Genomic DNA, 15755 nt, shown 5'->3' on the forward strand with positions numbered 1-15755 from the left:
AGATATAAAGTGCACAATAAATGTAATGCACTTGAATCATCCCAAAACCATCCCCCACCCCTCAGTCCATGAAAAACCCAGTCCATGGAAAAATTGTCTTTTCCATGAAACCAGTCCCTGGTGCCAAAAAGGTTGGGAACTGCTGGTTTGGAAAGTGGGGTCAGTGTGGGCTCATGGCCTAGGAGGTGAAGAGACTGCCGGCCCCTCCATTTCTCCTTCTCCCGAGCTGCTCCATGAGGCCACAGACAGGAATCTAGTCCATCTCTACATCCCCAGTACCAACCCGCACATATACAAAGGGTCCCAGTACTTACTTGCTGTGAGATTGATGAAGGCAGGAGGTGCCACCAAGCCCGTGGCTTCTGTTCGTCACTTGCCAAAGGTCCATGATGCTCTTTGCTCTGCAAAGACAGTCCCTTCCTTCTAGACCTGGGATCCAGGGGGAGCATCAAGGTGGGCCTGGGAATGTCACCACTCAGGGATGAATACGGTCCGTCACCTCACACTGAATTCTCTGCAAAGTCTGGGGAAACAGGTTAATATTGAAAGAAGCATGCGTGTGTATTACAGCTGAATGCATGTTTCACATGATTTTTAGGAAATAAAATACAGCTTCGGGGACAATTTTTGCCCACCTCTTGGGTTCTCCAGAGCAGAAGTGAAATTTTCCAGATTGAATTAACAAGAAGAAAGAGCTAAAATGGGAAGTTCTTGGACTGAGGGGCTGGGCTGTGGCTCTGGGCTCAGAGCCACATCAGTGGCAACTTGAGAGCAGGTCTTTCAACCTCATGTCTTTCAACCCCTGCCCGCTCTCCTGGGAAGAGTCTGAGAGATCCTGACTTCTGGAGACAGAGCCCTGGCTGCAGGTAGGGCCTTGGGGGTGAGGCAGGGCAGTTATGTGATGAGAACTCTTCTGTTCCAGGAAAACCAGGACACCCTGCTGGAGGTACAGAGGAGTCGGGCCCTGGACGAGGCTGCCATCAGAATCCAGAGAGTCCTGCGGGGCTACAAATACAGGTGCAGGCCCTTCCGCAACCCCCTCCCCACCCACACATCCACACACTCCGTCCCCTGGGCAGGCCTGTACCCCTTAAACCAGGGTCACATGTTCCCTCTCATCTATCTCTGGGCGTAACTGAGGCAGAAGAGCTTTTGCAACCTCCTGACCAGGGACACTGCCGTCTGTGTTGGCAGAGAATTTCTAATACATGATTTGAATGTTTAGGGGTGAAGGGCAGAATCTACCAGTGTGGTCTCGACCGTATTTTGATTCTCCTTCAATTATCTTAGAAAACATATGGATTTGGGTTTATGAGGTGGTTGGTTTTGGAGGGAAGAAAAGAACCATCTTTGACTCAATTCCCTGGTCAGTAAATAGGTAATGCTTCAATTTGAGCCCAGGTTCAGCAAATCAGACATATTACTGCCTCCCTTACCCTCACCATGTCCAGTGAAAGTGAAAGTTGCTCAGTCGTGTCCCACTCTTTGTGACCCATGGACTATACAGTCCATGGAATTCTCCAGGCCAGAATACTGGAGTGGGTAGCTGTTTCCTTCTCCAGGGGATCTTCCCAACCCAAGGATCAAACCCAGGTCTCCTGCATTGCAGGCAGATTCTTTAACAGCTGAGCTATCAGGGAAGCCCAAGGATACTGGAGTGGGCAGCCTATCCCTTCTCCAGGGGACCCTCACCATGTTCAGAGGACTCTACAGATACCACGATGCTGTTCCCTGCTGTCCCACCAGCCTGTTACCAACCACAGGAAGGCGTGGAAACCCAGATAGGACAAAATAGGAGAAAGTGGCTGAGTCACAGGAATAGAGGCTGTGGGCACCTGTGAGAAGGGTCATGAGGCAGGGCAGTGTGGCTTGGAAGGCCATACAGGTGCAAGAGTCCCCAGTGGTCTCCAGTGACATTGTGGGGGATGGACTGCCCATCAAGGATGACTTCCTGCTCAGCCTTTTCTGACACAATACAGATGAGGGTGGGAATCTAGGCTTTCCACTGGGCATTTTCTGGTGTAACTGGAGGTGAAAACCACAGTTGTTTAAATAGTGTTTCACTGGAATAGACTGGCTATCATCTAAAAGTTTTGTGTCTTGCTAAACTGTCCCTTTTCTGGTCTTTTTACTAGAGAGAGAAGGCTTTTCTTGGGGTTTTTTGGTCTGTTCCCATTGTCATTTCTGGATTTTCTACTTCTTCAGCTCCTAGTCTGGGGCTCATGAGACAAAAAGCTCAGAGAAGTTACCACTGTCTGAGATCATTAGCTTGTCTTCCTTCTCATCCTCCATCTTTCAGAGTCTTCTTCATATTTGGCCTTCTATTAGAATCATTATGTAAGTGTCTGTGCACATGCATTAAAAATATTATATGTGCAGACATATATTATTTGCCCATCAGCAAAGATTCTGACTTAATTGGACTGGGCGGCACCCAGACATCAATAAATATTGAAGTTCTTCAGGAGATTTTTTTCTTATTTTTGTCTCCCAGCTTTATTAAGGTGTAATTGACACACAATACCATATAAGTTTAAGGTGTACCACATAATACGGAGGCCTGGCGTGCTGCAGTCCATGGGATCCCAAAGAGTCAGACATGACTGAGCAACTGAACAACAACAACATAATGATTTTACTTATATCATGAAGCGATTACCACAGTAAGATTGTTGCTGTTGTTTACTCAGTAAGTCACCTCCAACTCTTTTACAACCCCATGGATTGCAGCCTGCCAGGTTCCTCTGTCCATGGGATTTCCCAGGCAAGAATACTGGAGTGGGTTGCCATTTTCTTCTCCAGGGGATCTTTCCAACCCAGGGACTGAACCCGCATCTCCTGCATTGGCAGGCAGATTCTTTACCACTGGGTCACCAGAGTTATTATTGTATCCATCTTCTCATATAGATAGAAAAGCAAAAGAAATCTTTTTTTCCTTTTGATGAAAATCCTTCTTAGGGTTTGCTCTAACAACTCTCATATGTACCATAGAGCAGTGTTCACTCTAGTCACCATGTGAATTTCATTCCTAGCACTTAGTTATAACTGGAAGTTTGCACATTTTGATCACCTTCATCTAAACCCCTCTGCCCCTACTTCCCGAGAGTGATTTTTAATATGATCAAGATCTACTGTTCTAAACCTAAGAAAATATCCTGAAAAATTATTAGAAATGATAAGAAAACTCAGCTAAGTGTGGGAAGAAAGATACAACCATATGTACCTCTGACTCTCCAGAGGCCAGGTTTCAGATCACCCCTCCGTTTTCAGCTCACTTCCCTTTCTGTTGGCGGAGGGCATGGCAACCCATTCCAGTATTCTTGCCTGGAGAAAACCACTGACAGAGGAGCCTGGCAGGCTCCAGTCCACGGGGTGGCACAGAGTCGGACACGACCAACGTGACTTAGCACTAGCACTTCCTCCCTGTGGAGGGAGCAGTCAGATGGCACTGGCCAGGCTGCCAGCGCCTAGGTGCTGCCCTCTGGTCTGACCTGTCCCCAGAGAGGCGCTCTGGTACTAAGATTTCTGACCTGATTTCGGTAGACTCCTGGGCTAGTGGCCAGGGGAGGGGGCAAGGAATAAAAAGTTGGAAACCGGTTTTATACCTTCACAGATCTTTGGGGGTAATGAGGAAATTATTCCTCCTCATTCTAAAAACTGGACTGTCCTCGGAATACCCTGGCAGTCCAGGGGTTAGAGCTGCACACGGCCACTGCAGAGGGCACAGGTTTGACCCCTGGTCAGGGAACTAGGATCCCACATGCTGCATAGCATGGCAAAAATAAATAAATAAATAAAAGATAGAAGATAAACTTCATAAATAAATAACAGAAACTAGACTGTCCTCATTCACAAATTTATTTGTTGGCAGTAGATTTTTTTGTTCCTAACCTACCTTTCAGCCTATAATGTCTTCTGGAAAAGAAATATCACTTGCATTCATTTTTACCCGAATTTTGTTTTCTCTCTTCCTTTCAAAATCAGTTTCCTCCCACCCCCAGCACTGATTTGCATTTCCCCTTCTAGGGAGGAGTTCCTGAGGCAGAGGCGGGCAGCTGTGACCCTGCAGGCCTGGTGGAGAGCCCACCACAGCCAGAAGAACTTCAGGCTGGTAAAAGAGCTCGTGTGGGGGGCGGAGCCTGCAGGAGCAGGGGACACCTGTCCAGTTAGAACAAACAGGGACACTTGTTCATGAGTGTGAGGCATTTATTTGTGAATGTGAGCGGTGGGGCAAGGAGCACCACCGGTCACAAACCTCAGCACCCCACACTCTTCTTAGCAGTGTCAGGTCGCATGTTTGCGGGTTTCAAGTGTTCTGCAAGATTTGAGGCATCTCCAGAGCTAGAATGAGATGTCCTGCTCTGAAATGAGATGGTGGCTATTTGTTTCCCCCCAATTTGCAGGCAGCAAAAGAAGTTAACAGATTGATTATTCTCTTGTTTCAAGCACTTCTTCCAAATTTTTTCCTTGACCACAAGTACTGCTAATGAGTGTCTGCTAAGCAAACAAACAGAGGCACCTTTAGCATGCCCTGCTGGGCCTCCTTGACTACTTGCCTTAGTCATGGCCATGACTGTGGCTGAAACACGCAGATGGAAAGGCTACATGGGGCCTGTTGCTCTATGTGCATCATTTTATTTATTATTAAACCGACACTATATGTCATGGATCTGAGACAGAAAGAAATTAAGTCATTTTCCCAAGAGCATGCAGTCAGTAAGCAGCAGAGCTGGAGCTGAGATGCAGGTCTGTGTAACTTGATGGTTGTAAAATGAAGCACGACCCCACACAGACAGCACGCACCAGGGTTGGTCTTTGAAAAGCCAATAGAAGTCGACCCAGAGGCTCAGAGACCTCTGTGGCCCAGAGTGTGTTTGCAGCATAGAAGTGGGTACTCATAGTTTATTTTTTCCTCTTTGTTTTCAAGCTCCCTGTGAGGGGTTTGCTTGATGGAGCAAGCCAAAGGCCTCCACCTAGGTTCACAGCCCCACAAGAGCTGACTGTACTTGGCTGCAGGTGTGAAAAGCAGGACCTCTGCAATCCTGCCAACCATGTGACTTCCAGCCCCATTCTCTATCACTAGCCATCAGGAGACCATTCTACGATTTATGCCATTTTAAAGTACTTCTTTAGCACCAATTTCATGCCAGGCTCTGTTCTAACTGCTTTACAAGCATAACTCATTTAATCTGCTTGTGCTCATAAGTGTGCAAAATTTTAGCACAAGCACTTTGCCGAAAAGCATGTAACTGTAAAGCTAATTTGCGAGAACACCTTGCCTCTCACGCTCTGTCCCCTCGGGAAGCCTTTCTCTACTCTGTGCCCTGCCAGTCCCAGGCCCTTCTGAGGGTGTACACCCTTCTTGCCTCCACAGATCCTCCTGGGTTTTGAGCGTCTGCAGGCCATTGCCCGGAGCCGTCTGCTGGCAAAGCAGTACCAGGCCCTGCGGCTGAGGACGGTCAAGCTGCAGGCCCTCTGCAGGGGCTACCTGGTGCGCCAGCAGGTCCAGGCCAAGAGGAGGGCTGTGGTGGTCATCCAGGCGCATGCCAGGGGCATGGCTGCTCGACGGAACTTCAAGCAGCAGAAAGTCAATGTAGGTGGTCACTGCCCTCTTGGGCAAGTGGGAGATGGCTGGGCCCAGATGAGGGAGGGCAGTCAGGAGTGGGCAGCAACATAAGACCATCATCAGACACTCCTGACCCCTCTGGATCCAAAGTTACTACTGTAGTGGGCCCCCACCATCAGGCACACCCAGCTCATACCCTGGGTGCTGAGGATGCAGCCTGGGAGATGGATTATCTCAGTCCTATACCTGGAATCTGGAACTCGAGCTCTTTGGTCCCCTTCCTTTAGCTTTGGGATGATTTCTCAGCAGCACTGATCAGCCCCCAGGAAGGCTCAGGAAACCAGGGTCAGCTGAGCTGTGGGAGGCCACAGTTCTACAGAGGAGGGTGGAGGTGCCTGATTCTTGGGCGGGCCTGATTGCTTAGCGCAGAGAAATACCAAGAGGCAGGAGAGATGGGGGGGCAGGGGGCAAATAAATGGCACTGAGACGTGTACCCCTGCACTGTGACATTTCACCCGTGGGTGGTCCCATTCCCTCCATCCAGAGAGTAACCAAGACTCAACCTCACTCCTCAGAACTCACTCACTGGCAATGGTGATAAAGAAGGGGGGCTAGGATGAAATTCTCTCCTGCTCCATAGATAATATGGGTTCTCTGAGCACAGTACTGGTACAGTGGCCAGAGCAAGAAAGAGTGCAGAGCCTCAGACACATCAGCAGATGCTCCTACACCTACATGGCCCCAGACGATCAACAGACCGGGCAGGCCAGGGCCCTGTCCCAGGGGAGCCTCCTTGCTTTTAGTGAAGGGACCATGTCGGCCTGAGTGGGTTTTGCAGCTAGGTTCTGGGAATCTTGTGGGGTTTGGTGTGGTCCCATGGGGGGGACAAGCAAGCATCTCCCTTCTTTACATCTTCTCTGAAACAAGAAGCCCAGGCTGGTTGATCTCCAGTCCCTCTAGCTATTGAAACCTCGGATTTTAAAGGGAAATGTATTGATTTGGACAAATACGGCAGCAGGTTTATTCAGCTTCGTAAGGGGCTTGCCCCAGCTGGGCTGGTGGTGACTGTGGCCCCACGGGGTGTCTGTGCAGGTGCCTCTGGTCCTCCCAGCTGAAGAGCAGAAGAGCCCACGCACTGTGCCCAAAAGGAAGCGTAAGTCCATCTACGACACCATCACCGACACAGAGATGGTGGAGCAGGTGTTTGGCTTCCTGCCTTCCCTGACTGGTGGGCAGGATGGCCAGGCTACACCGCACATTGAGGTAAGATGGCCCTGGAAGCCCAGCGTGGGATCTTGTGGGGTGTCTGCCCAGTCCCAGCCCTCAGCCAACCTCTAGGCTTTACTGAAAAGCCACCACTTGGCTCGGGGAGTGAGTTCTGTGGTCGTGGGCGAAAATGCAGAGAAAAGAGGAGGGAGGGTCTCTGTGGTCAGACCCTTTCAAGTTAAGGAGCTGTCTTACCTGCGAGGCTTCCTAGAGCCTTTACTGTGCAAATGTTCTTGGGCTTTCAACTGGACAGCGTTTCCCACCTGTATTTGGCCGCCATCACAGAGCATCTCATTGGCTGCTGCTCTGCAGAATGGGACCTGCGGGTTTGAGGGTGGGGAGCAGAGCAGGAGGATTGGGCAGACAGGCCAGCTCCAGGGCGGTCCTGTTGACTCTCACTGCATCCTTCCAGGTGCTCATGCCTGCTCCCCCAAGCTCCACCCACCCACAAACCATCTGTGTTGTGGGGGCAGCTGGGCACACCTCCCCCTGGAGGAGCACCTAAGGGAGGAGGCAGGAGGCAACAAGGAGTGGGGGTGTCTGGGGAGCCAAGGGCTACAGGAAGAGGGCTCTGAGGGCAAGCTGCCAGGTACATGGGGCTCTCACACCAAGGCCCATCCAGCACTTGGCAGCCCACCAAGGATGCACTGAGGGCGTGGGCAGGAGGAGGTCCCCGACACAAGGGGGAGTGGGTAATTCTGCACCCTGTCACTAACCAAGCAGGCCCTTCTTAGGGCTCTTTGGCCCCCCAAGATGCACACACTGGCAGATCACATCTGAATGGAGAGTGGACCCTTGTCTCTGTCCCAGGATCTGAAAGAGATGACTGAGAAGCTGCCTGAGGTTGACCTAGACATGGTCCCCATGATGGAGGAGCCTGAGGATGACCTGGCCGAGTACACCTTCCCCAAGTTCGCCGTGACCTACTTCCAGAAATCAGCCAGCCACACACACATCCGGCGGCCCCTCCGATACCCTCTGCTCTACCATGAGGATGACACTGACTGCTCGGTACCCGGTCCCGTGTTTTCTAGTGGCTCAGGCCTCCCGCTGATTCAGCGGGAGCAAGAAAGGGTCAGGATGCCATGGGCTCTGTGCTGCATGGAGCTGGGTTCCAAGCGGGGTCTCTGTCTCCGTTTTCCCAGGCTGCCCTGGCTGTGTGGAGCATCATCCTACGGTTCATGGGCGACCTTCCGGAGCCAGTGCTCTTCACCAGGAACACCCCGCATGGCGGCTCAGTGATGCAGCAGATCCACAATGCCCTGGGCAAGGACAGCAGCACCCAGCCTCTCCAGCACAGCAGACCAGCACAGGTGCACCATGAGGGTGGTGCCAAGGGGAGACACCCTCCCAGTGTCCCCAGGCCCAGGGCCTGGAGAAGCTGGGCCAGAATGGGGAGGCACAATGTGCAGTGAGGATCACCCCCTGGACCTAGGGTCCCCTAGGGACCCTCAGGGTTTTCAGTCTTGAATTGCACTTGGGAACTCATGAGTCAGGCATTATACCCAGGGCTTTGTGAATTATACAGTCAGTATTGGAGAAGGTCCCCCAGGCGCTGAACACTGGGTTTGATTTAGTCAAACTTCATACTTAGTCACTCAGCTGTGTCTGACCCTTTGAGACACCATGGACTGTAACCTGTCAGGTTCCTCTGTCCATGGGATTCTCTGGGTAAGAATACTGGAGTGGATAATCACTCCCTTCTCCAGGGGATCTTCCCAACTCAGGGATGGAACCCAGGTCTCCTGCATTGCAGGCAGATTCTTTACTCTCTGAGCCACCAGGGAAACCAGTCAGGATTCAAATGCGTAGACCAGTAATAATAACAACAAATGTTACCAACTGTCAACATGCTGTGTGCCGGTCGCTTTTCTTCAGTTAATTTCCAGATGAGCCATCCCTACAAAGTAGGATTATTAAATTTATTGTAGCGAAAGAAACTGAGAAGTTAAGTGACTTGCCCCCAAACCACAGTGAATACGTGTTACACAGCTGGGCTTTGAATCCACTCCACTGAATTCAAAGACCCAGCTGTTTACCCGTATTCTACCCTGCCCTCTGATGAAAGGCTGTTACATCCATTTTTGGTCAGAAGTCCTTCCTAAGGCCTCAGTTTCATGATGTCATCTTAGTGGAATTAACCAAGAATAGTTCAAAGGAATGACAGAGCAGTGACAGCACTTGGGCCCACCAGCTACAGGAGCCCCACAGTGGCCTGTAATTCTGATACCAGTACCAATGTATATGGGTTTTTTCACTGAAAATTCTCAGCACCAGTTGGGTGTCCTAAAATTCAGCTCAGGTTGGATACTATCTGCCTGGAGATAGTGTCCAATTCCACAGATGAAGGGCCCGGTCCTTCTAGATTACCCCCACTTTAATGCAAGTCCAGACTGGTCTTTATTTGCTGACCACCTGGCTTGAATCAGACATTCTCACACCTCCTCCTTGGGTCTGATTAATTTGCAAGAGCAGCTCAGAAAATTCAGAGTAACATTGTACTTACTACCCTACTGGTTTATTATAAAGGATACAAGTCACTATAGCCAGATGAAAGAGACAAGGTATGAAATGCACAGGGGCAAGATATGAAAGATTAAGAAACTTGCATTCCCTCTCCAGGTCCCACTCTTCCCAAATCTCCATGTGTTCACCAGCCTGGAAACTCACTGACCCCTGTCCTTTTGGGTCTTTACAAGGGCCTCACTTCATAGATATGACTGAATAAATCACTGGCCATGGTGCCAGCTGAACTGTTTCATGCCCTTCCCCCTCCCCTTGACCACTAGCCACAAACCCCCATCCTTCAGTTCAGTTCAGTTCAGTTGCTCAATCGTGTCTGACTCTTTGCGACCCAGTGGACTGCAGCACGCCAGGCTTCCCTGTCCATCACCAACTCCCAGAGCTTACTCAAACTCATGTCCATTAAGTCAGTGATGCCATCCAACCATCTCATCCTCTGTCGTCCCCTTCTCCTCCCACCTTCAATCTTTCCCAGCATCAGGGTCTTTTCAAATGAGTCAGTTCTTCACATCAGGTGGCCAAAATATTGGAGTTTCAGCATCAGTCCTTCCAATGAATATTCAGGACTGATTTCCTTTAGGATGGACTGGTTGGATCTCCTTGCAGTCCAAGGGATCTCAAGAGTCTTCTCCAACACCACAGTTCAAAAGCATCAATTCTTCAGCACTCAGCTTTCTTTGTAGTTCAACTCTCACATCCATACATGACTACTGGAAAAGCTAAAGCTTTGCCCCCATCCTTAGGTGCTTTCTAAAAGTCACCTCATTAACATAAAAAGACATCTTTATCACAGGCGATTCCAAGGGTTTTAGGAGTTCTGTGCCAGCAATGGGGACAAAGACCAAGTATCTATTCCTTATTATAAACTGAAATATCACAGGCCCCCAAATATCAGGTGCTCAGATAGCAGAGCAACTGTACAGACATCAAGTGGGTCTGCAGCCTGGGCTCACAAGGTCAAATCTGGTCCAGAGGTTACATGGAAGTTACCCAAGCTCAAGCCCTGACTCCCTGACCTCTAGAGATGTGAACTCTGCCTAGTGTAATGGTCATCCATTGCTGTGCAACAAATGAACCCCTAAATGTGATGGCATGAGACAGCCCACATTCATTACCTCAGACACTTTTTGAGGATCAGGAGTGGCTTAGTTCGTTAGTTCAGGCTCCAGGTCTCTAATGAAGTTGCAGCCAAACTGTCACTTAAAGCTTGACCGGGTCCACAAGATCTGCCTCCAAACGGCTCCCTCACATAGCTGCTGGTGGGAGACCTCAGCTCTGGCACCCGGGCCTCTCCACCGGGCTGCCTGAGTGTTCTCACCATTTGCTTCCTCCATGACGAGTGACTTAAGAGAGAAAGCAGGAAGGAAGCTTCATTGCCTGAGTGCCATGGTGGGTGAGAATGTCAGGAAGCAAGGGTCACTGGGGGTCACCTTGGAGCCTGGCCACCACTCAGGGAGGGGACGTCGAGAGGTGGCCGAGCCACCGGCAGCTCTGGAAGGTGGCCACAGTGAGCACTGGCTTTCCAGAGTCAGATCTCAAGTGTTCCTTCTTGCACATTTATTAAGTGTGTGTGCCCCCAAGGAGGAGCAGTGGGCTTCATGAGCCCTGCCCACCCTCGCTCACCAGCTAATGTATTTTAAACTTGGTCCCTGTGTGGCAAACCAGTTTTAGCCCAGCCAGAAGCCAGTGCCCACTTCCCAGGTGGCACTAGTGGCAAAGAATCTGCCTGCCAGTGCAGGAGATGTAAGAGACACAGGTTCGACCCCTGGGTCGAGAAGATCCCCTGGAGGAGGAAATGACACCGCCTCCAGTATTCTTGCCTGGAAAATTCCATGAACAGACAAGCCTGGCAGGCTATACAGTCCATGGGGTGGCAAAGAGTTGGACACAGCTGAGCAACTGAGCACACAGCATGCACACACGGAAGCCCGTGCCCAGCCCCAGACCTGGGCTCATTGCAGCCCAAGCCCAGTCCCACACTGAGCTCTGATTTTGGCAGCAACTTCTCATGACACCATCAGGACAGGCTGTGATCCCTGCCTATGGATACCATCAGATCCTGATGTCTGGGAGTGGGCCTGGGCCTCAAAGTCTAGGCTTCTGATTCTCTAGCAAAACTCTGACCTTGCAGTGGGCAGAGTGTATTCCAGTTCATCCACCACGTTGTCACAGAGAATGACTGTAGCCTGCGGCTGTCCTGGGCACCTGCGTTCAGACCCAGCCCACTTGGCTGGTGAGAGGTCCAGACTTTGGAGACAGAGCAGTCCTGAGCCCTCCCAGAGGACCGGGGTCTGGCCGAGCGGCTCCTGTCCGGGTTCTCACGCCCTCTCGCCTGTTTCCCTGCCCAGCAGTGAGGATGGTGGTGCACACCCATCAGTGATGCAGGCTTGGTGGACATGAGAGAATGCACGGTGCTTTACAAGTCAGGTTGGGAAAAGGCTTGGGAGGTAGAGACGAGCTCCACCCCAGGCAGGTCTTGGGTTAGATTTGGAGGTGCTGCCCAAGCTTCACCTTCCCTCAGGGGCTCTCTCCCTCCACAGAGGCCAAGCCGCAGGGACAGAGGGACCAAGGACATCTCCTCCATGAAGCTGAAGCGATCCTCCTGGGTTACGGGCCAGGTAAGCCCAGGGCCAGGGGACCCAGGCTTGCTCCCAGCTCTGCTGCCCACTGGCCATCCTGCTTCAGTGTTCCAGGCTTTCACTCAGTTTCCTTCTTTGCAAATGGAAGTAATCTTAGTTGTCATGACTGCCACCTTTGGGTTACAAGGTGTCCAGCCAGCTGAATATTGGAGAAGAGGCATTTGAAGAGGACGGCCCCATCTCAGACAGACCCATGTCCAACCTGGAGAAGGTGCAGTTCATTGTGGGCTATGCCATCTTGCGTCCCGGCCTCAGGTCAGTCCCCACCCCCATCGCACCCCCTGAGAACACAGCCGGTCACTAGCTCTCAGCCCAGGGCCCCATCCCTAACCTGCTCCCTACCCTGGAGCCTGCAGGCTGGCTCTCAGGACAGCAGATGTTACAACCACCAGGGGTTCTCTAATGCTCTGCATTAAAACCCCTGGGTAAAACACAGTTTTAGGAAGACAAACTCATCATGGGTTGTTGATTCATCTTATAACCAGCTTTACTTCAAGACCCTGTAAATGGGCAAGTTCCTCATTTATTCTATACATGTTTTGCTTTATATACAATTTGCTTTACAGAAATTGTGTTTTTATACAAGTTTTAAGAACTATATATATTGCTTACAAAGACAGACTACTGTATTTCAGGGGTTCACATATTTTAAGTTATTACTAATATTTTTAACCAAATTCAAGGAATTTGAGTCATTATTTTTTTCAAATTTTTTTTCTACTTCACTCTCTCTCTTTTCCTTTGAACTCTAATTAAATCTATAGAAGACTTTTATATTGTCTGTCACATCTCTAAGGGTTAGTTCATCGTGCTTTCTTTTTTCCCTTCTGTTCTTTAGGTTAGATATTTTCTATTAATCTGTCTTCATATTCACTGATTTTTCTTTTGTCTTCCCCAGTCTGCTGTTATACCCATCCAATATTTTTTAAAATTTCAAATATTATATTTTTCAATTCTAGAGTTTGCACTTGACTCTTTTTTTAAAAAATGGTTTCTGTTTCCTTGCCAAGATTTCCTGTTTGTTCATTCACTATGAACATAATGTCCTTTATATCTTTGATCATAGTTATGGAAATTTTAAAACCTTTCCTGATAAATCAATATTTGGTTCATCTTGGGGTCAGTTTCCATTGACTGCCTTTTCTCTTGAGAATAGTCATGTTTTCCTGTCTCCTCACATGTCTGATACTTGATTATTATTTTCTCAGTAGCCTAGTACTTTTGGGTTGTTATCTTAGACATTTGGGGATGATATGTTTGAAGTCTCTGGAATCTGTTACATTCCTTCAAAGACTTTTCATTTTGGCAGGCAGTTAATTTGGTTGGATTCGAACTCTGTCTCCCTGTGGTAAGCAGCAGCCAGAATCCCCGTGCAGTTATTTTAGCCTTTGCTGTGCTTCCTGGAGTCTGCCTCAGACATGTGTAGATCAGGGGTGAGCCAGAGATTTAGGGAGATTTTATATACAAAATATAGGGCTCCTCCACTCCCCCAGAGCCAGCCGCCAGCCTGGACTCCCAGCACTCTGTGTCTTTCAGGGACGAAATTTACTGCCAGATCTGCAAGCAGCTCTCAGAGAACTACAAAACAAGCAGCCTGGCCCGGGGTTGGATCCTGCTCGGCTTGTGCCTGGGCTGCTTCCCGCCTTCCGAGAGGTTCATGAAGGTGGGGAGGGGCGGGGGCAGGAGCTGCGGGCGGGGGCAGCATGGGCCGGCCCCGGGCCCTGGAGCAGATGGAGAAGCCCCAGCCCGTGGCCTGGTTCTCCTGCTCCTGCAGACCAGGATGGGCAGCGGTGCCTGGCCTTCTTTGGGCCTCAGTTTCACGTCTATGAAAGAGGATGCTCCTCTGGCCCCTGATTAGGATCTGCAGGGCCATCTCACCTGGGCTCCGTCACCAAAAGACAGTGAGGAGGTGGATGAAATGGGCATTGAAAAGACAGAAGTGTTTGAGGAATCGGCACCAACGAGAGGCTGGATGCAGCATCTCCCTCTAGGCCTTATAACGAACAAGAGAGGTGTTCCCAAGTGTTGGAGGCCCCAGGCTTCATGACTCTAATACACCTTTTGGTTCTGAATATAAAAGTAACATGTAGGGGGGACTTCCCTGGTGATCCAGTGGTTAGGAGTCTGCACTTCCACTGCAGGGGGCACAGGTTCAATCTCTGGTTGGGGAACTAAGATCCCACATGCCTTGCAGCCAAGGGTGGGAAAAAAATAATGTATAAGAAATGTAAAAAGTCTAAATAGAAAACAAAAGTCATCCTCACACCCAGAGGCAACTTGCATTACAGTTTCTGACCTTTTGTGGTGTGAGAGAGTCATACTTGTGATCACACAGAAAACAATCTCACTATCTCTCATGCCCCCAGGGACAGCAGGAAGTCTGATCACCCTGGCCATCTGTCCTGGGCCACCCTTGACACCAGTAAATCATTCCAGGCTGCATCTTCTCAAAGAATCTCTCTGAGAGACGAAAAACTTTTCAACACCTTGTTTCAGCATCTCATCAAACATATTTTGAACATCGGCTCTCCTGCAGCTTTCACTTATAAGCGTCTTCTCATGTCATAAACTGGCATCCCCAAATGGCAGCGCTAATGCCATTTGTTAGTGTTCCTAATGCATATTCCACTTGTTGATGGACATTTAGGATCTGTCTTCCAATTGCTCATCACCATAACCACCACTATGATTAAAAACTATATATCTACCTTTACCAAATTATTTTTACCTTTACCAAATTAGGTCAAAGAGTACACACATTTTAAAATTATGTACTATTTGACACATATTGACAATGGCTCCTCAGAAATGTTGTGCAACTGATACTCCTCATAGTGTGACAGCCCCATGTTAATGCACCTTTGCCACCACTATTATCATTTTCAGCTTTTTTCCAGTTTTATTGAGATATTATTAACATATAACATTGTTCAAATGTAGGGTATACAGTGTTGTGATTTTATATAGGTGTATATTGTAAAATGATTGCCAAGTAGTACATCCATCATCCATAATAACAATTAGAATCATATTCTAGAATCTGGACAGTAAGTAGAAAGTGGCCTCCGTTCTAAGTATCTTCATGCCATTGCCTTCCTCATCCACCAGTATCTGCTGAACTTCATCGGTCAAGGACCAGTCGGCTATGGGCCCTTCTGCGCTGAGCGCCTGAGACGCACCTGTGCCAATGGGGTGCGCACAGAGCCCCCCTCCTGGCTGGAGCTGCAGGTAAGGGCTGGAGGGGATGGGAGGCGGCCAGTGTGGGGTGGAGGCAGCCCCCATGACTCCTGCAGCACAGCTCATGGGGCTGCCAACAGGAAGTATGTACTCTGGGCCCCTCCCCGCTCTTCTGGGCCAGTGGTCCCTGGGAGCCCCCCCTGGGATTCAGCCTCCCCAGGCCCTGTATTGCAATCCCTGGGTCGGGAAGATCCCCTGGAGAAGGGAATGGCTACCCACTCCAGTATACTTGCCTGGAGAATTTCACGGACAGAGGAGCCTGGTGGTATACAGTCCCTGGGGTTGCAAAGAGTCAGATAGGACTGAGTAACTAACACTTTCTCTTTCACTTAGGGTCCTTCTAACTGAAGGGGAAAATCAGTCTTAGTTCCTTAGTTGCAGGGTGTGAGTGGCTGCTAACTGCCTAAAGCTTACCCATCCCAAAGACACTTGCATTTTATATGGTCATCCAAGGTTGTCTACCTAGGTGGCATTCTAGTCTGTGTTACCTGTGAGTTCTTGCAGGATCCTCAGGAACGGTATTT

The 15755-nt window shown here is 49.6% G+C and overlaps 1 protein-coding gene across 1 annotated transcript in view; it reads left to right on the top strand.

Moving 5' to 3' along the window:
* The window catches only part of MYO7B (myosin VIIB), a 108984-nt gene that overhangs the window by 75878 nt on the left and 17351 nt on the right, over positions 1 to 15755 (top strand). Inside the window, exons 18-27 of the mRNA XM_070463984.1 lie at positions 923 to 1017; positions 4027 to 4111; positions 5375 to 5593; positions 6659 to 6829; positions 7643 to 7843; positions 7978 to 8145; positions 11896 to 11973; positions 12122 to 12249; positions 13531 to 13657; positions 15103 to 15222. Coding sequence (XP_070320085.1) covers positions 923 to 1017; positions 4027 to 4111; positions 5375 to 5593; positions 6659 to 6829; positions 7643 to 7843; positions 7978 to 8145; positions 11896 to 11973; positions 12122 to 12249; positions 13531 to 13657; positions 15103 to 15222 — 1392 coding nt within the window. The remainder of the gene's footprint in view (positions 1 to 922; positions 1018 to 4026; positions 4112 to 5374; positions 5594 to 6658; positions 6830 to 7642; positions 7844 to 7977; positions 8146 to 11895; positions 11974 to 12121; positions 12250 to 13530; positions 13658 to 15102; positions 15223 to 15755) is intronic.

The sequence above is a fragment of the Odocoileus virginianus genome, unplaced genomic scaffold (assembly GCF_023699985.2).
Source record: "Odocoileus virginianus isolate 20LAN1187 ecotype Illinois unplaced genomic scaffold, Ovbor_1.2 Unplaced_Contig_10, whole genome shotgun sequence".
Taxonomy (NCBI): Eukaryota; Metazoa; Chordata; class Mammalia; order Artiodactyla; family Cervidae; genus Odocoileus; species Odocoileus virginianus.